The sequence below is a fragment of the Gracilinanus agilis genome, chromosome 5 (assembly GCF_016433145.1).
Source record: "Gracilinanus agilis isolate LMUSP501 chromosome 5, AgileGrace, whole genome shotgun sequence".
In the NCBI taxonomy this organism is placed as follows: Eukaryota; Metazoa; Chordata; class Mammalia; order Didelphimorphia; family Didelphidae; genus Gracilinanus; species Gracilinanus agilis.
Window position 1 is genome coordinate 212,561,608 of NC_058134.1, and position 12,693 is coordinate 212,574,300.

The following is a 12,693-nucleotide window of genomic DNA, read 5'->3' on the forward strand; positions in this document are numbered from 1 at the left end:
AGAAGCCTCTTAGGAAAATATTGTGCCTCAGTGAAATGCATTGCATCTCAAGAGGAGAAGCAGAGCTCTTGGGGGAAATTAGGATATGGAACAGTATGAAAGTATGGACATAGAGAGGGAAAATTTTATGGCAAATAGGAAAATTAGTCATAGGGAAGACAAGGATTGTAATGAACCATACAACCAAGAAAACAAGAAAATTTCTCTCTCTCTCTCTATATATATATATACATATGCATATATGTATATATATATACTTTCTCTGATTTCTATTTTGCTATAATTTGGATGAATAGGTTTCTTTGTTATGAATTATGTGGATTCATTGTGGAACTGATATTTGATGTACAAGGGGGCAAGTCTTGCCTATGAAGCTCAGAGTCCCCCGTTTCAAAGAAAAAAGCAATCAGAAGTTAGATTGGATTGAAAAACCTTATTCCCCAAATCAACATTATATAAGGAAGAAGATAAATATAATCCTAGCTCTGTACTGCTTCACCCTAAGGAGATCAAAATGGTTCCCTACCCCAATCTCCTATTTCTCCTCCTGACAGGAGGATCATATATCTCTTACAGCTATGGGTAAAGATGTATTCTTAATCAAATAAGAGTATAAGGCAATTACAAAAGATAAAATAGATAATTTTGATTACTGGAAAATGAAAAGCTGCACAGACAATATCCATGCATTTAGGATAAGAATGTAAAAAAAATTTTATACCATTTCTCTGGTAAGGGTTTGGTATTCAAGATACATAAATATTAATAAATGTATATTAGACAAATTATTAGACTAATAATCCTCAGTAGGTAAGTGATCAAAGGTTATGAACAGACAGTTATCTAAAGAATTGCAAAGTACTCACAACCATATGAAACAATTCTCCAAATCACTAATAATAAGAGGAATGCAAATCAAAACAACCCTGAGATTGTACCTCACACTCTGCAAATTTCTGAAGATGATAAAAGATCTAACTAGTCATTGCTGGAGGTAAAGGGAGTGTTGAGGTGGAATAACAGGTATTCTGAAACATTATGGTTAGTGGAGCTGCGAAGTGGCATAACTCTTAGGAGAAAACTCTCTCTGCCAATGCAGATTGTCAGATTTGCTGTGTCTTGGTTTAGAGAGTTTCACTGGACACTGGAAGATTATATTTTTTGCTTCATGTCATACAGTCAGCATATGTCAGAAGCAGAAATTGAACTGCATAATTCTGAATTGTAATTGCACTGTTTAACTTCTCTTGAGTCCAAAGCAGGTGTACAGGTACTCAAAAAGGTGATGAACTGGCAGCATATGATATATATGCATCCTGAAGTACTAAACACTTTTTGAAAGGATGGAGAGTGAAGTAGGGGGCAATCAATAACCAACCAACTCTGGAAAGGGTGATCAATATAGGTAGAGTGAACCTCACAAAAGGAAAGATTAATGTGTGATGGGTCTGGAAAAGGCAGTGGGAAATGAGAACTCTACTTTCTGGTTCAGTGCTTCATAACCTAAAAGGGAATGTACAAACACTCCTAGAAAGGGATGATACAGGGTGAAGCATTTTCTGGAGAACCAAGTCTCCATGGCTCTCAATACCATGAGATTTAAGGAACATTGGAAGGAATGATCTACTTTCTAAAGTCTACTTACTAAGGGTAAGTTTCTTAATAATATAAAAGAAGATTCCAGAGGGCACAGTGGAAGAAGAGCTTAGAAGAGTTGCATTGGGATATAGGAAAGGAATCCATAAGATCAATGGGTGTGAGAGAAGTTAAGTATTTGTGCCCAAATTCAATAAGTCACACAAGTTGGGATTCAAACCCATGTCCTCTGACTCTAAATCCAGTGTACTCTTTCATTAAAATCAACAACTGTTACTTGCTTTATTTTCTTTCTCAAATCATTACCACAATTAGTATGCAACATGGTAGCAAAAATTCAGAAAACAAGAGAAAGGATAAAGACCTAGATTTTCTCTATGTTTTAGCCGTGATTTGTGGTTTGGGGCTTTTTGTTTTTCTCTTTGAAAACCTTAGTCCACAAAAATGCTACTTCTATATTCCTAGCTCCTCGTAGGTTTTGATTTTTGATAAAGACCATAGAATTGATAAACAAAATTCAAAACTGATTCTTTGAAAAGGCCAGCAAAAATAAGAAATGTTTGTCCAAATTGGAAGGAAAATTAAATTAAAAAATAAAAAATTAATGAAACAAAAATTTTAAAATGGAGAAAAAATAAAGCTTAGCAGAACCTACTATACAGTTATGTGCAAGCAAAACAGAATTTAAAAGAAATGGAGTACCATATGCAAAAATATTAAATACAAAAATTATCAAAATATCATAAAGAAATATTTAGTTATCTAATTTCAGAAAAGAAAACTGAATTGGCTTTAAGGAACTACTCAGAGGAAAACAATATTGTGATCCTGATGGAATTATAGGAAAGTACTATCAAACTTTTAAAAAATACTCAATACCTATACTACACAAATTCTCAAAAAGTTGAGAAAGAAAAAACTCTACAAACTACCTTTGTTAGAAAAAAGTGAAACTTTAAAAATTTAAATCTATTGAATGTATAAAATTATGTAATCAAAATAAAAATTATTAACATTTATTTTTTTCAAGACCTAAATATGCACTGCTAGATGAATGCACTAGTGCAGTCAGCATTGATGTTGAAGGGAAGATCTTTCAGGCTGCAAAAGGTGCTGGAATATCCTTGTTATCAATTACACACAGGCCTTCTCTTTGGTAAGTTCTTACAAATTTTATGCTTTTAATTATTCATTTTGCTTTCAGATTGTTGATTAATCAAACACCCAAAGAATCGTGTTGCTACAATGTTGAACACTAGAGGTTAGGTGTGTGTGTATATATATATATATATATATATATATATATATACACACACACACACACACACACACACACACACATACACACATATATAATCGTGTACATTGATGACCAGGATGAAATTCAAAGTTCTTATCACGTCACAATTTCAAAAAGGTTGTTGAGATTCCTAGTTATTGTTCTCAAAATCACTATATATGTGTGTTCCGAAAAGAAATAAAATATGATGCATTTTTGAGATGCTATATATTAGATTTGGGAAAATATGACATAGCCTTTTAAGAAAGGATAATCGGCATAATAATTCTCTAATTTTTACAAAGAAAAAAGTCAGTTTTAGTATCATTTTCCAAATTTCTAGGGCAATATTCAAAAGAAATATCTGTTGCTCCTCCCCCCTCAATGTAATTGGAAGAAAAGAAAGAAAAATAAACTTTTTTCCAAAAAGCTAACTATAATATAATTTTCTAACCAGAATCCCAAGGATTTTATTAGTTTTTTTCATAATTGACAATATTCTCATTGTTCTTTTGCCTGTTTCTATTAATTTATCATGAAATAGGATTGGATAATAAGCTTAAAATGTAATCCACGGATATTTTAAAAAACACTTTGTTATTTAATATATAATGATATATAATATAATAAATGTAAATATGTAATTATGTAATGAATATAATGATTTCTTTGCTTGCCCATTCCAGTTCATAATTCAAAAGTTTTTTTTATACAATTCTAGTAACTAAGGTTGTTTTAATTGCCTGATGTTCCCTATTTTCCAGGAATGTTACACCTCTTATCACCTTTTGGCTTCAATGTACTATGATAACTGATTGAATTTAATTCCCCAAAAACTCTTTGCCAGAACAATTTAAAATTATTTCACATTGATAGGATCTATTTGAGTTTATCCTTGAAGACCTCCTAGGATCTGTACCTTGTAGAAAAAGTATTTTTACTTTTATAAAGCATTGGGTATACAGAATACTTCATTTCAATTAAGTCTCTTACTTTTTTCTTATTTGAGATCATATCTCTTCTCATGCTTCATTTTTAAACCACATCTTTCAGAATCTATCTGCAGATAGGGATTTCTGTAGATTTTGTGCTGGTATAAACAACCATTTGAAGATTGATATAAAGTGATTCTGACAAATTTCCTAAAAATAAATCCTTCCTCTCTACCCTAAACCCCATTTGATACCAATTTAGGTCCAGTACAGAATAAGGCACTGTTTAGGTTAAACTTCTCTGTGGAAGATTAAAAAAAATACTTAGCTTATATTCCTGCCTTTAATCCATCCCTTGTTCGATATATCTTCTTACATCACTCCATGACTTAAAAAACCCTTACTACATTAAGTGTGGTGGTACATCCCTATAATCCTTGATGTTGGGGTCACTGAGCTTTGCATATATCTTGAGCTTGGGAGGTCCAGAGCTACAGTAAAACTGTAGCTAGTCAGATGTCTGCCTTAAGTCTGGAACCAATATGGTGAGCCCCCCAAACTGAGGAGCCAGCATATTGTCCATGAAGGGGCAAAATGAACTGGGTTGGAAAAGGAGGGAGTCAAACTTTTGGTACCCTTGCATGTGAAATTGGGACGTAGGTTCAAAAATAAGTAAACAAATCTTCACTATTTGAAAGTCTTTGGTGGTTCTAGATTGCCTACTATCCATCCAGAGCTGAGATTTTGAGAACCACTCCATTTTGTTCACACAATATCTATACTCTCTTTTTAGTGCTTGTGATGCCAGTAACCCAAACTAGAGTGTGCCTTGGTACCCTGGTGTGAACCTGTTGTGAGATACAGCCAAGAATCCTACATCCTGTTATGCAGTGACCCTTAACCACAAAACTTGATAAAAAGGTTTATTGCACCTAATCAACTTCAAATTCCAGCAATAAGAATCTTGACCAATTAACTTTTGCCCTGTCCCCTACCCTATTTCTTAGTCCTTGAAATCTGTATAAATCTGTGTATCATTCAACTGGTGATTCCTTGCCTCTTTGGGTGACACTCCAAGCTAGCAAACTCAATAAAACCTTCTTGGTCCCAAGTATGTTTCTCCAACAGTATATTTTGTCCCCATTCCCAAAATCAATTCTACTCAATAATATTAAATCTCTGATCTTGGCATTATGAATACTCAACAATCTGGCTTTAGCCTAGTTTTACAAAAAATGTCTAATACTACTCCTTTTTTACATACCTACATTTTAGGTAGACTGAACTGATCTCTGTTCCCCAGTCATGCTTTGCCTTTGTTCAGGCCATACGTGGAATGAATTCCTCTCCCTTCTTCACCCCATCTACAGCTGTTTAAATACCTCCCTTAGGCAGCTCTAGGTGAGGTACTGAATAGAGATGAGCCTGGAGTCAGGAAGTCCAGAGCTAAAAATCTAACCTCATATATTCCCTAGCTGTATGATTCTGGACAAGTCACTTAACTGCTGTCTGCCTCAGTTTCCTCAACTGCAAAATGAGAATAATAACAGCATCTGCCTCCAAGGGCTATTGTGAGGCTCAAATGAGAAATTTGAAAATTTTGCTTAGCACAGTTTCTGGCACCTAGTAAGCACTCTATAAAAGTTTATCACATCCCACCTCTCCTTCTTCAAGATCCAACCCAACTACCAGTCCTTCTAGAAAGTATGTCTTAACCTTCTTCCATAAAGCCGCCTTCAGGAGAAAGTGATGTCTTCCTGTTCATATTTCTCAAAGCATCTTCCATAGACATCAGTCAACCATCATTTATTAGGAGTTGGTTTTAGGACAAAAAAAACCCTAATAAAATAAATAAACTGTTGCTTAATTTAATCAAAAAGAAAGAAAGAAGGGGGCAGCTGGGTAGCTCAGTGGATTGAGAGCCAGGCCTAGAGACAGGAGGTCCTAGGTTCAAATGTGGCCTCAGACACTTCCCAGCTGTGTGACCATAGGCAAGTCACTTGACCCCCATTGCCTACCCTTACCACTCTTCGGCCTAGGAGCCAATACACAGAAGTTAAGGGTTTAAAATTAAAAAAAAAAGAAAGAAAACCAAATTATCAGTATTAAAAATGAAAAGGATAGAATTACTACCCATAACAAGTAATTGGTTTTATGAAAAAAAAAATAAACCAACCATTGATTCATCTGATAAAAAAGAAAGAAGAAAACAAGCATTTATTAAGCACCAACAGTAATACAAGACACTGAGGACATAAAGGCAAAAATAAAGCTCTCTGCCCTCAAAGCTAACATTCTTCTAGTGGGCTAGAGGGTATATAGTATGGTCATAGATAAGAAAATGTAGGATATATTCAAGATAAGGAAGAGGGGAGGAACAAACAACTAGGAGAATCAGGAAAGGCATATTGAAGTAGGTAGCACTGAACCTAGAGCTAGGGGTTCAAAAAGGTGGAGGTTAGGTGAGAAAGGGAGGGCAAACAACCTGTGACAAGACAGAGGAGAGAGATAGACTATCATCTCCAAGGTAAGTCATCCTCTTTAACTAGAGCTGAGGGTAGTTTAGGAGGAAACTTCTTGCTTCATTAATGTGGAAAGGAAATCCAGAAACAGATTGTGAGTGGTTTTAAAAGGCAAATAAATTAGTTTGTGTTTTACCCTACAGTCAACACTGATCTGGTGGATCTTCTTGAGGTGGGGATTAATGTGTTCAGAACTTAAGACTATCATTTTGGCAGCTGTGGAAAGGATGGATTGGAGAAGAAAAGGGATGAAGTCAAGGAGAATTATTGTGATAGTTGAAGCAAACAGAAAAGGGCCTGAAATAAGGGTGATACTTAGGTAAATAGAGAGATGAAAGATGATGCAGAAACAAAATTAAGAATTAATAACTATTTACATATTAAAGATGAAGGATGTTGAAGAATTCAGGATCATTGCAAGGTTGTGAATCATAGTGGATGATGAAATAATCAACAAAAATAGGGAAGTTAGGAAGAGAAGTGGATTTGCTTGGAAAAGAGATGAAACCTATTTAGACCATAGTGAATTTGAGATGTCTCCAGTTCATCTAAATGGAAATGTCCAACAGGCATTTGGAAATGTAGGATTGGAGTACAAGAGAGGTAAGAGATTTGGAAACCATTTGCATAGAGATGATAAATTCATTTATAGAAACTTAATGAGATAACCAAGAGACAGTGGAGAGAGAGAGGATAGGAGAGGTTCTAGGACAGAGTTCTGGGCTTTATCCACATGTACAGAGGTGATGGCCTAGCAAAGAAAACAGAAAAATCCATCAGAGAGGGAGGAAGGAAACAGGACAGTGAAGTATGAAAACTAGAGAGAAGTGAATTTCTAGAAGGAAGGAATAGTCAACTGTATCAAATGGTGAAAAGGAGTCGAGAAAGATAAGGACTGAGAAAAGACCCCTGGACTGAGAAATAAAGAAATTTATCCTTTGTATGGTTATTTTTTATACACATATCCCTCATTCCTCTCCTTCTCTTTCCCCTTCCATTACAGGACAATAGTACTTGGATTTGTAAGAGAACATAAACATCTTTTTCTCCAAACTCCCTTATTTAAAATATTAAGGCTATGAGACTTGCCTTGGATCATACAGGTAGTAAGTGGCAGAATGAGAAATTGAACTTCTATGTCTTGACTCTACACCCAGGATTCTTAGGAACTCCTTGAAAGGAAGCTCTTTTTCATATATATTCACACACATACATATATTTGCATATATATTCATATCTTTATATGTTCAGTATCTAGCATAGAACCTTGTATACAATAGTAGTTTAATAAATGTTATCGAATGAATGACAAAATAAATGAATAAAACCTTAATCCAATTATGTCTTTACTCTGGAATTCTGGAGGTCCTCTGAACCCAAGTGAATAATGGCCAAGCCAATAATGACCAATTTGTGTTCTTCCTGCCTAGAACTATATTTTTAGAGCTGCTCCCGAATCAAATTAATTAGAAATCAAATTAAATGGAAAAGGAGTGTACTTGTCTCTGACAATCCCTTGAATTCTTTCATTGAGTAGTATGCTATGAAATCATTCTTTATCCTTTTATTCTGGAATTTGAGTAACATGTTACCTTGAGCCATGTTAGTACTAACAATTTAAAATAAACTTTGTTAATTTTGAGAACAAATCCCCAAATTCAAATAGTTTTAGAAAGATATTCATTAGGTCATTTGATAGAGGAGGAAAGCCAAAAGAAGATTCCCCTCCTCAGACTGTGAAAGGCTTAGATCACATAAGGTTTCAGAGAAGAGAACCAGCACAGAGCAAATTATATTGCATTTTGCATGTAAAATATAAATTGATTGCATGGTAAAAATCAATGCTAATATCTGTGAATGCCAGAGCTGAAGAAGTTTATTAAATTATTAGTTCCCTAGATAAAATCAAGGCTTTTCAATGACCACTTTCCTGTGCCTTTTTTTTATTTGTGATGGAAGTATATTGGAGGTTAACTGCAATAAACCTGAGTCATAGCAGTATTTTCTTTCTGTATTCTGCTGACAGAGGTTAATCCCTGAAATATTTCACACCTACTAAAGGGCACACTGTTGAAACTCAGTACAAGAGGCGCCTGTGCACATTTCTCTTCCTGTTTAGAAATCAATTTATGTTGTAGGAGCATAACCTAAGTAAGAAATTAAAGGCAAAAGCGTGGTCAGGATTGAAGAAAATCATTTTAAAATGCATTCTTCTAGCTACAATGTTCTAATAATGCTCCTCAGTGTAGGATACTAATGTTCACCTAAATAAACACAGGAAAAGTTGGAAGCTTAATAAATAAAATACTGAAAAACGAGTGTAATCCATTCTTCTTTTGTTCCTTCATTTCCACCTCATTTCCTTTTCTTTTCTTTTTCTCATTTCGTTAATTTTCTTTCCTCCTCTTTTTCAGGATATTTCAGTTTCTGTAAAAAAATGACTACATATATTATCCACTACAGGCAAAGGCAATGTGCCCTTTTACATTAACAGTAATAACTCACATATATTGACTTTTAGACTTCTCAGCACACAACTAGGAAACACTTATAATACATGCATTGTGCTAACTTGAATGGTTGCTAAGTGGCACAGCAGGTACTTAGAATGGGAAGACCTGAATTCAAATTTAGCCTCAGTCCATAACCCTGTGACCTTGGGCAAATTACTCTGCCTCAGTTTTCTCATCTGTAAAATGGAGATAATAATAGCATATATTTCAGGGTTATGAAGATAGAATTAAATATTTGAAAAGCACTTTGCAAAACAGATAAAGCATTATGTAAATACTAGCTGTTATTATTAACTTAAACACAAAAGGGGGAAATGATGAGGTCCCTTTTTTAAAAAAAAAAGCCAGCAACTAGGGGAAAGCTTCTATATAGCAAAAAATAACAGGCCTTCACTCAAAAAGCATTTACTATTATTTCAGATACAAACAAAAGATTAGAAGTAGCATATCAAATATGGTCGCCTACAGCCTGATGGTCAAGGAGGGAAGCAGAAAAAATGTAAAAAAAAAAGCAGAGATAAAAACTAATCAAATCTGGAAAGGAAAGGAAGAAAGGAAACAATTTGGATCATATAACTTCAGAAAACTTATGTAGAAATTTGTTATTACCTGTAATTGGCAATAAATAAATAAATAAATAAAGTTTTTTTTTTTAAAGAACCTAATCAAATCAACCTAGTGCAAGTTATACTCTCCAAGCTTAAATTATTTTCATTTGCAACATAGGGATAATAATAATAATAATAATAATAATAATAATAATAATAATAATACTTGAATTGACTCATGGAATAATTTTAAAGATCAAATGAGAAAATTATGCCAAAGTTCTTATGAGGCATGTTGTAAAGAACAGTATTATAGCCATTGATATTCTTCTTGATAACTCTCAATCCTTAAAATATAGGATAAAATTAAATATGATGCGCTGCATGGCATAGTTCATAGAAAGTCAGTCTCATAGTCAGGCAGACTTGGGTCCAGGTGTTATCTCTGATACACTGAGTGAACAGGAAATCACTTAATCCCTCAATGTCCCTATTAATTTTCTATGCAATAAATTACAAGTTTACAGCTGAATTGCAAGATTAGAATATTTCCACACCAATTTTTTCTACACTCATGAAATCACAAATTTAAAAGGAAAAAAGTTGAAAATATATATGTTTTTCCAGAGGCCACAAAGTATGTGGTGCATTTTAGAAAGATGTTATAAAAACACTTATTTAAAAGTTTTAACAATTAAAGTATGTTTTTGGAACCTTTCATTCCCTTAGGATACTGACTAAACTCTATTACCATAGGTCTTTATTTCATTCCTCTCTGTATAACCTCTGAATCTTTGGTTTCTCTGAGTTGTACCTTCTCAGTTTTGTATAAGCCTAAATTTATTTCAGCAAACAATAAAACAAGATCAAATGCATTATTAGCATGACTTGTTTTACACTCAATAATGAAACAAATAAGACCAAAACAAGTTCTTTAAAGAAATAAGAATAAAGATTTTAAACTACTACAGTGATTAACTTTCCTGGTACCTTTTTTTCTACATAATAGGCATCTTTCTTAAAGGTCTGCCTAAGAATATAATTCTGTAATCATTTGCTAATGATATTAATTTAATTTGATTATGCAGGAAATACCATACTCATTTATTACAGTTTGATGGAGAAGGAGGTTGGCGCTTTGAACAATTGGATACAGCTATTCGTTTATCATTGAGTGAAGAAAAACAAAAACTGGAATCCCAACTAGCTGGTATTCCCAAGATGCAACAGAGACTCAACGAACTATGTGAAATTTTGGGAGAAGATTCCGTGCTGAAAACAATCAAAAAAGAAAAAGAAACATCCTAATTTGTTCTGGTGTGTTCTGAATTTTTTTGTGATTGCTGTTGAAGATTTTAATGAGTTCTGAGACACTATTACAATGCATGCATTGTGTTAACCTAAGCACAGGGGGAGAAATCAGCCAAAAATGATTTATGAGATTTGAGCATGGAGGAAGACTATGTTTTGACCTTTGAGAAGAAAATAAACAACTTCATTGTGAGAAGAGTAACCACTATGATTTATTCTAATCTTTAATGAAAGTCTAATTCATCTGCAAAAGGAGACTTTATCAATCTGGGTGAATATAGACAAGATACCAGACTCTTGTGTCTACTTAATGTGCCTATTGTACTAAATGAATTTTCTCACAGACATAAAACAGCACATGATTAAGTTTGAATTGTGTGTACAAATGCATAAGACAAAAAGTTTATATAGGATTCCATGCCATTTATACTTCATTCTAAGTTTTATATTGTTTATTATTCCTACTGGCTGCTGAATTTCAATAGAAAGAAAGCAATTTATTAATGAGTGATTAAGACTTCTGACAAATCATAAACACAAAAGGAATGATAAATATCTTCAGTTGTTTATGTATAATTTTAGGTTTAGGTTTATGTATAATTAATTAGATGCAGGCATGTAACATACATCTCTTTTAGTGGGATTTCACATCTCTTAGGAGTTCTTAATTTCAGATAGTGAATGGCCAAAACAAAAAAAGGACAAATCAAAAAAAATGTTGTTTTTAACCTGTTATTTGCTTTGCTGCTGCATGTAATCATAGTCCAGAAATGCAAAACGTGTAAGTCTCTCTAATAGAAAAGTCCCCAAGTTATTTTTTTTCATTATAACAAAAAAACAGAAATTATAATAATAATGGTATGGACACAAATAGAAAACCATCTCTCCCCAAACCTAACTGGTTTTGAAATGAAAGAAAATTGGTCAAAGAAAGGAATTGGATTTTATAACTTTAGTGTTAATGCTATTATTGGCTAAGTAACAATAATGAAAAATGGAAGTGCCATTAGAATTTATTCAATGAAAACAAGGAAAAACAGACCTCACCCTCACCTCCTGACTTCCTTCAAATCTCATAAATCCCATTCATCAAGAAGCCTTTCCTAATCCCCCTTAGTGCTAAGCTTTCCCTCTGTTGATTATCTCCAATTTGCTCTTTATACCTCTTTATACTGTTGACTGCATGTTGTCTTCCACTTGAGAGTATGAGCTCTTTGAGAGCGGGAATGATTACATGCTTTTCTTTGCATTCTGACACAGCACAGTGATTGGCACATAGTAGGCACTTAAATGCTTGTTGATTATTACATAAAAGCAATAATGGCCTTCTTGAACCTTAGCAAATAAGAGTAATTATGCAATGAACTTACATTTTTTTTACAGTGATCCAGGTACTATACAAAATAATACCTAGATGACATATAGGTTAAAATAGTGTTAACATATAACACTTTAAGTTTTACAAAGCACATTACATATATGTCATCTCTAGGCAGTGATATAAGTAACAGTTTCAACTATTTTTACCTCCTGAGAAGCAGTATTTGAGGTTTCTGATGTGTGTGACACAATGTTAACAGAGCAGAAAAGAATGAGAACAACTTCTATTTTTAGCTTCCTCAGGTTCTACTGATACATATAGGCATTACCACCATCTCTGCCTTCTTAGTTGTTAAATTCTAAGTCAAGATTCTTGAAAGAAAAAGGAAATTATTAGAAAAAGAAATGAATAAAAAGGCTTCATTTGGACTAGGATATCTCATGGTTCTGTCTTCATTATCTTTTAGTTCTTAAAAGTTCAATAATTTCTAAGCCCTTTGTGTGACATAAAGCATACAAAATTACATACATGACTTAGCATATATTTAGTGTTTAGCATCAGGACTATGTAAAGGGGATAAAGACTGGACCTATGGCATAGGGAACTCTTGGATAAGGAAATTTCCTATACTAATGCAATCCAGTTCCTTCTCTGGCAAGTTACAGTTTTTG

General features: G+C 33.6%; 1 protein-coding gene across 3 annotated transcripts in view; it reads left to right on the forward strand.

The window, feature by feature from the left end:
• ABCD2 (ATP binding cassette subfamily D member 2) overlaps positions 1 to 10,812 on the forward strand; it is a 105,724-nt gene extending 94,912 nt beyond the window's left edge. For all 3 annotated transcript variants that reach the window (XM_044677858.1, XM_044677860.1, XM_044677859.1), the window contains exons 9-10: positions 2,627 to 2,752; positions 10,479 to 10,812. In XM_044677858.1, coding sequence (XP_044533793.1) covers positions 2,627 to 2,752; positions 10,479 to 10,698 — 346 coding nt within the window. In that variant the 3' untranslated portion in view covers positions 10,699 to 10,812. The remainder of the gene's footprint in view (positions 1 to 2,626; positions 2,753 to 10,478) is intronic.
• Positions 10,813 to 12,693: the final 1,881 nt, after the last annotated feature.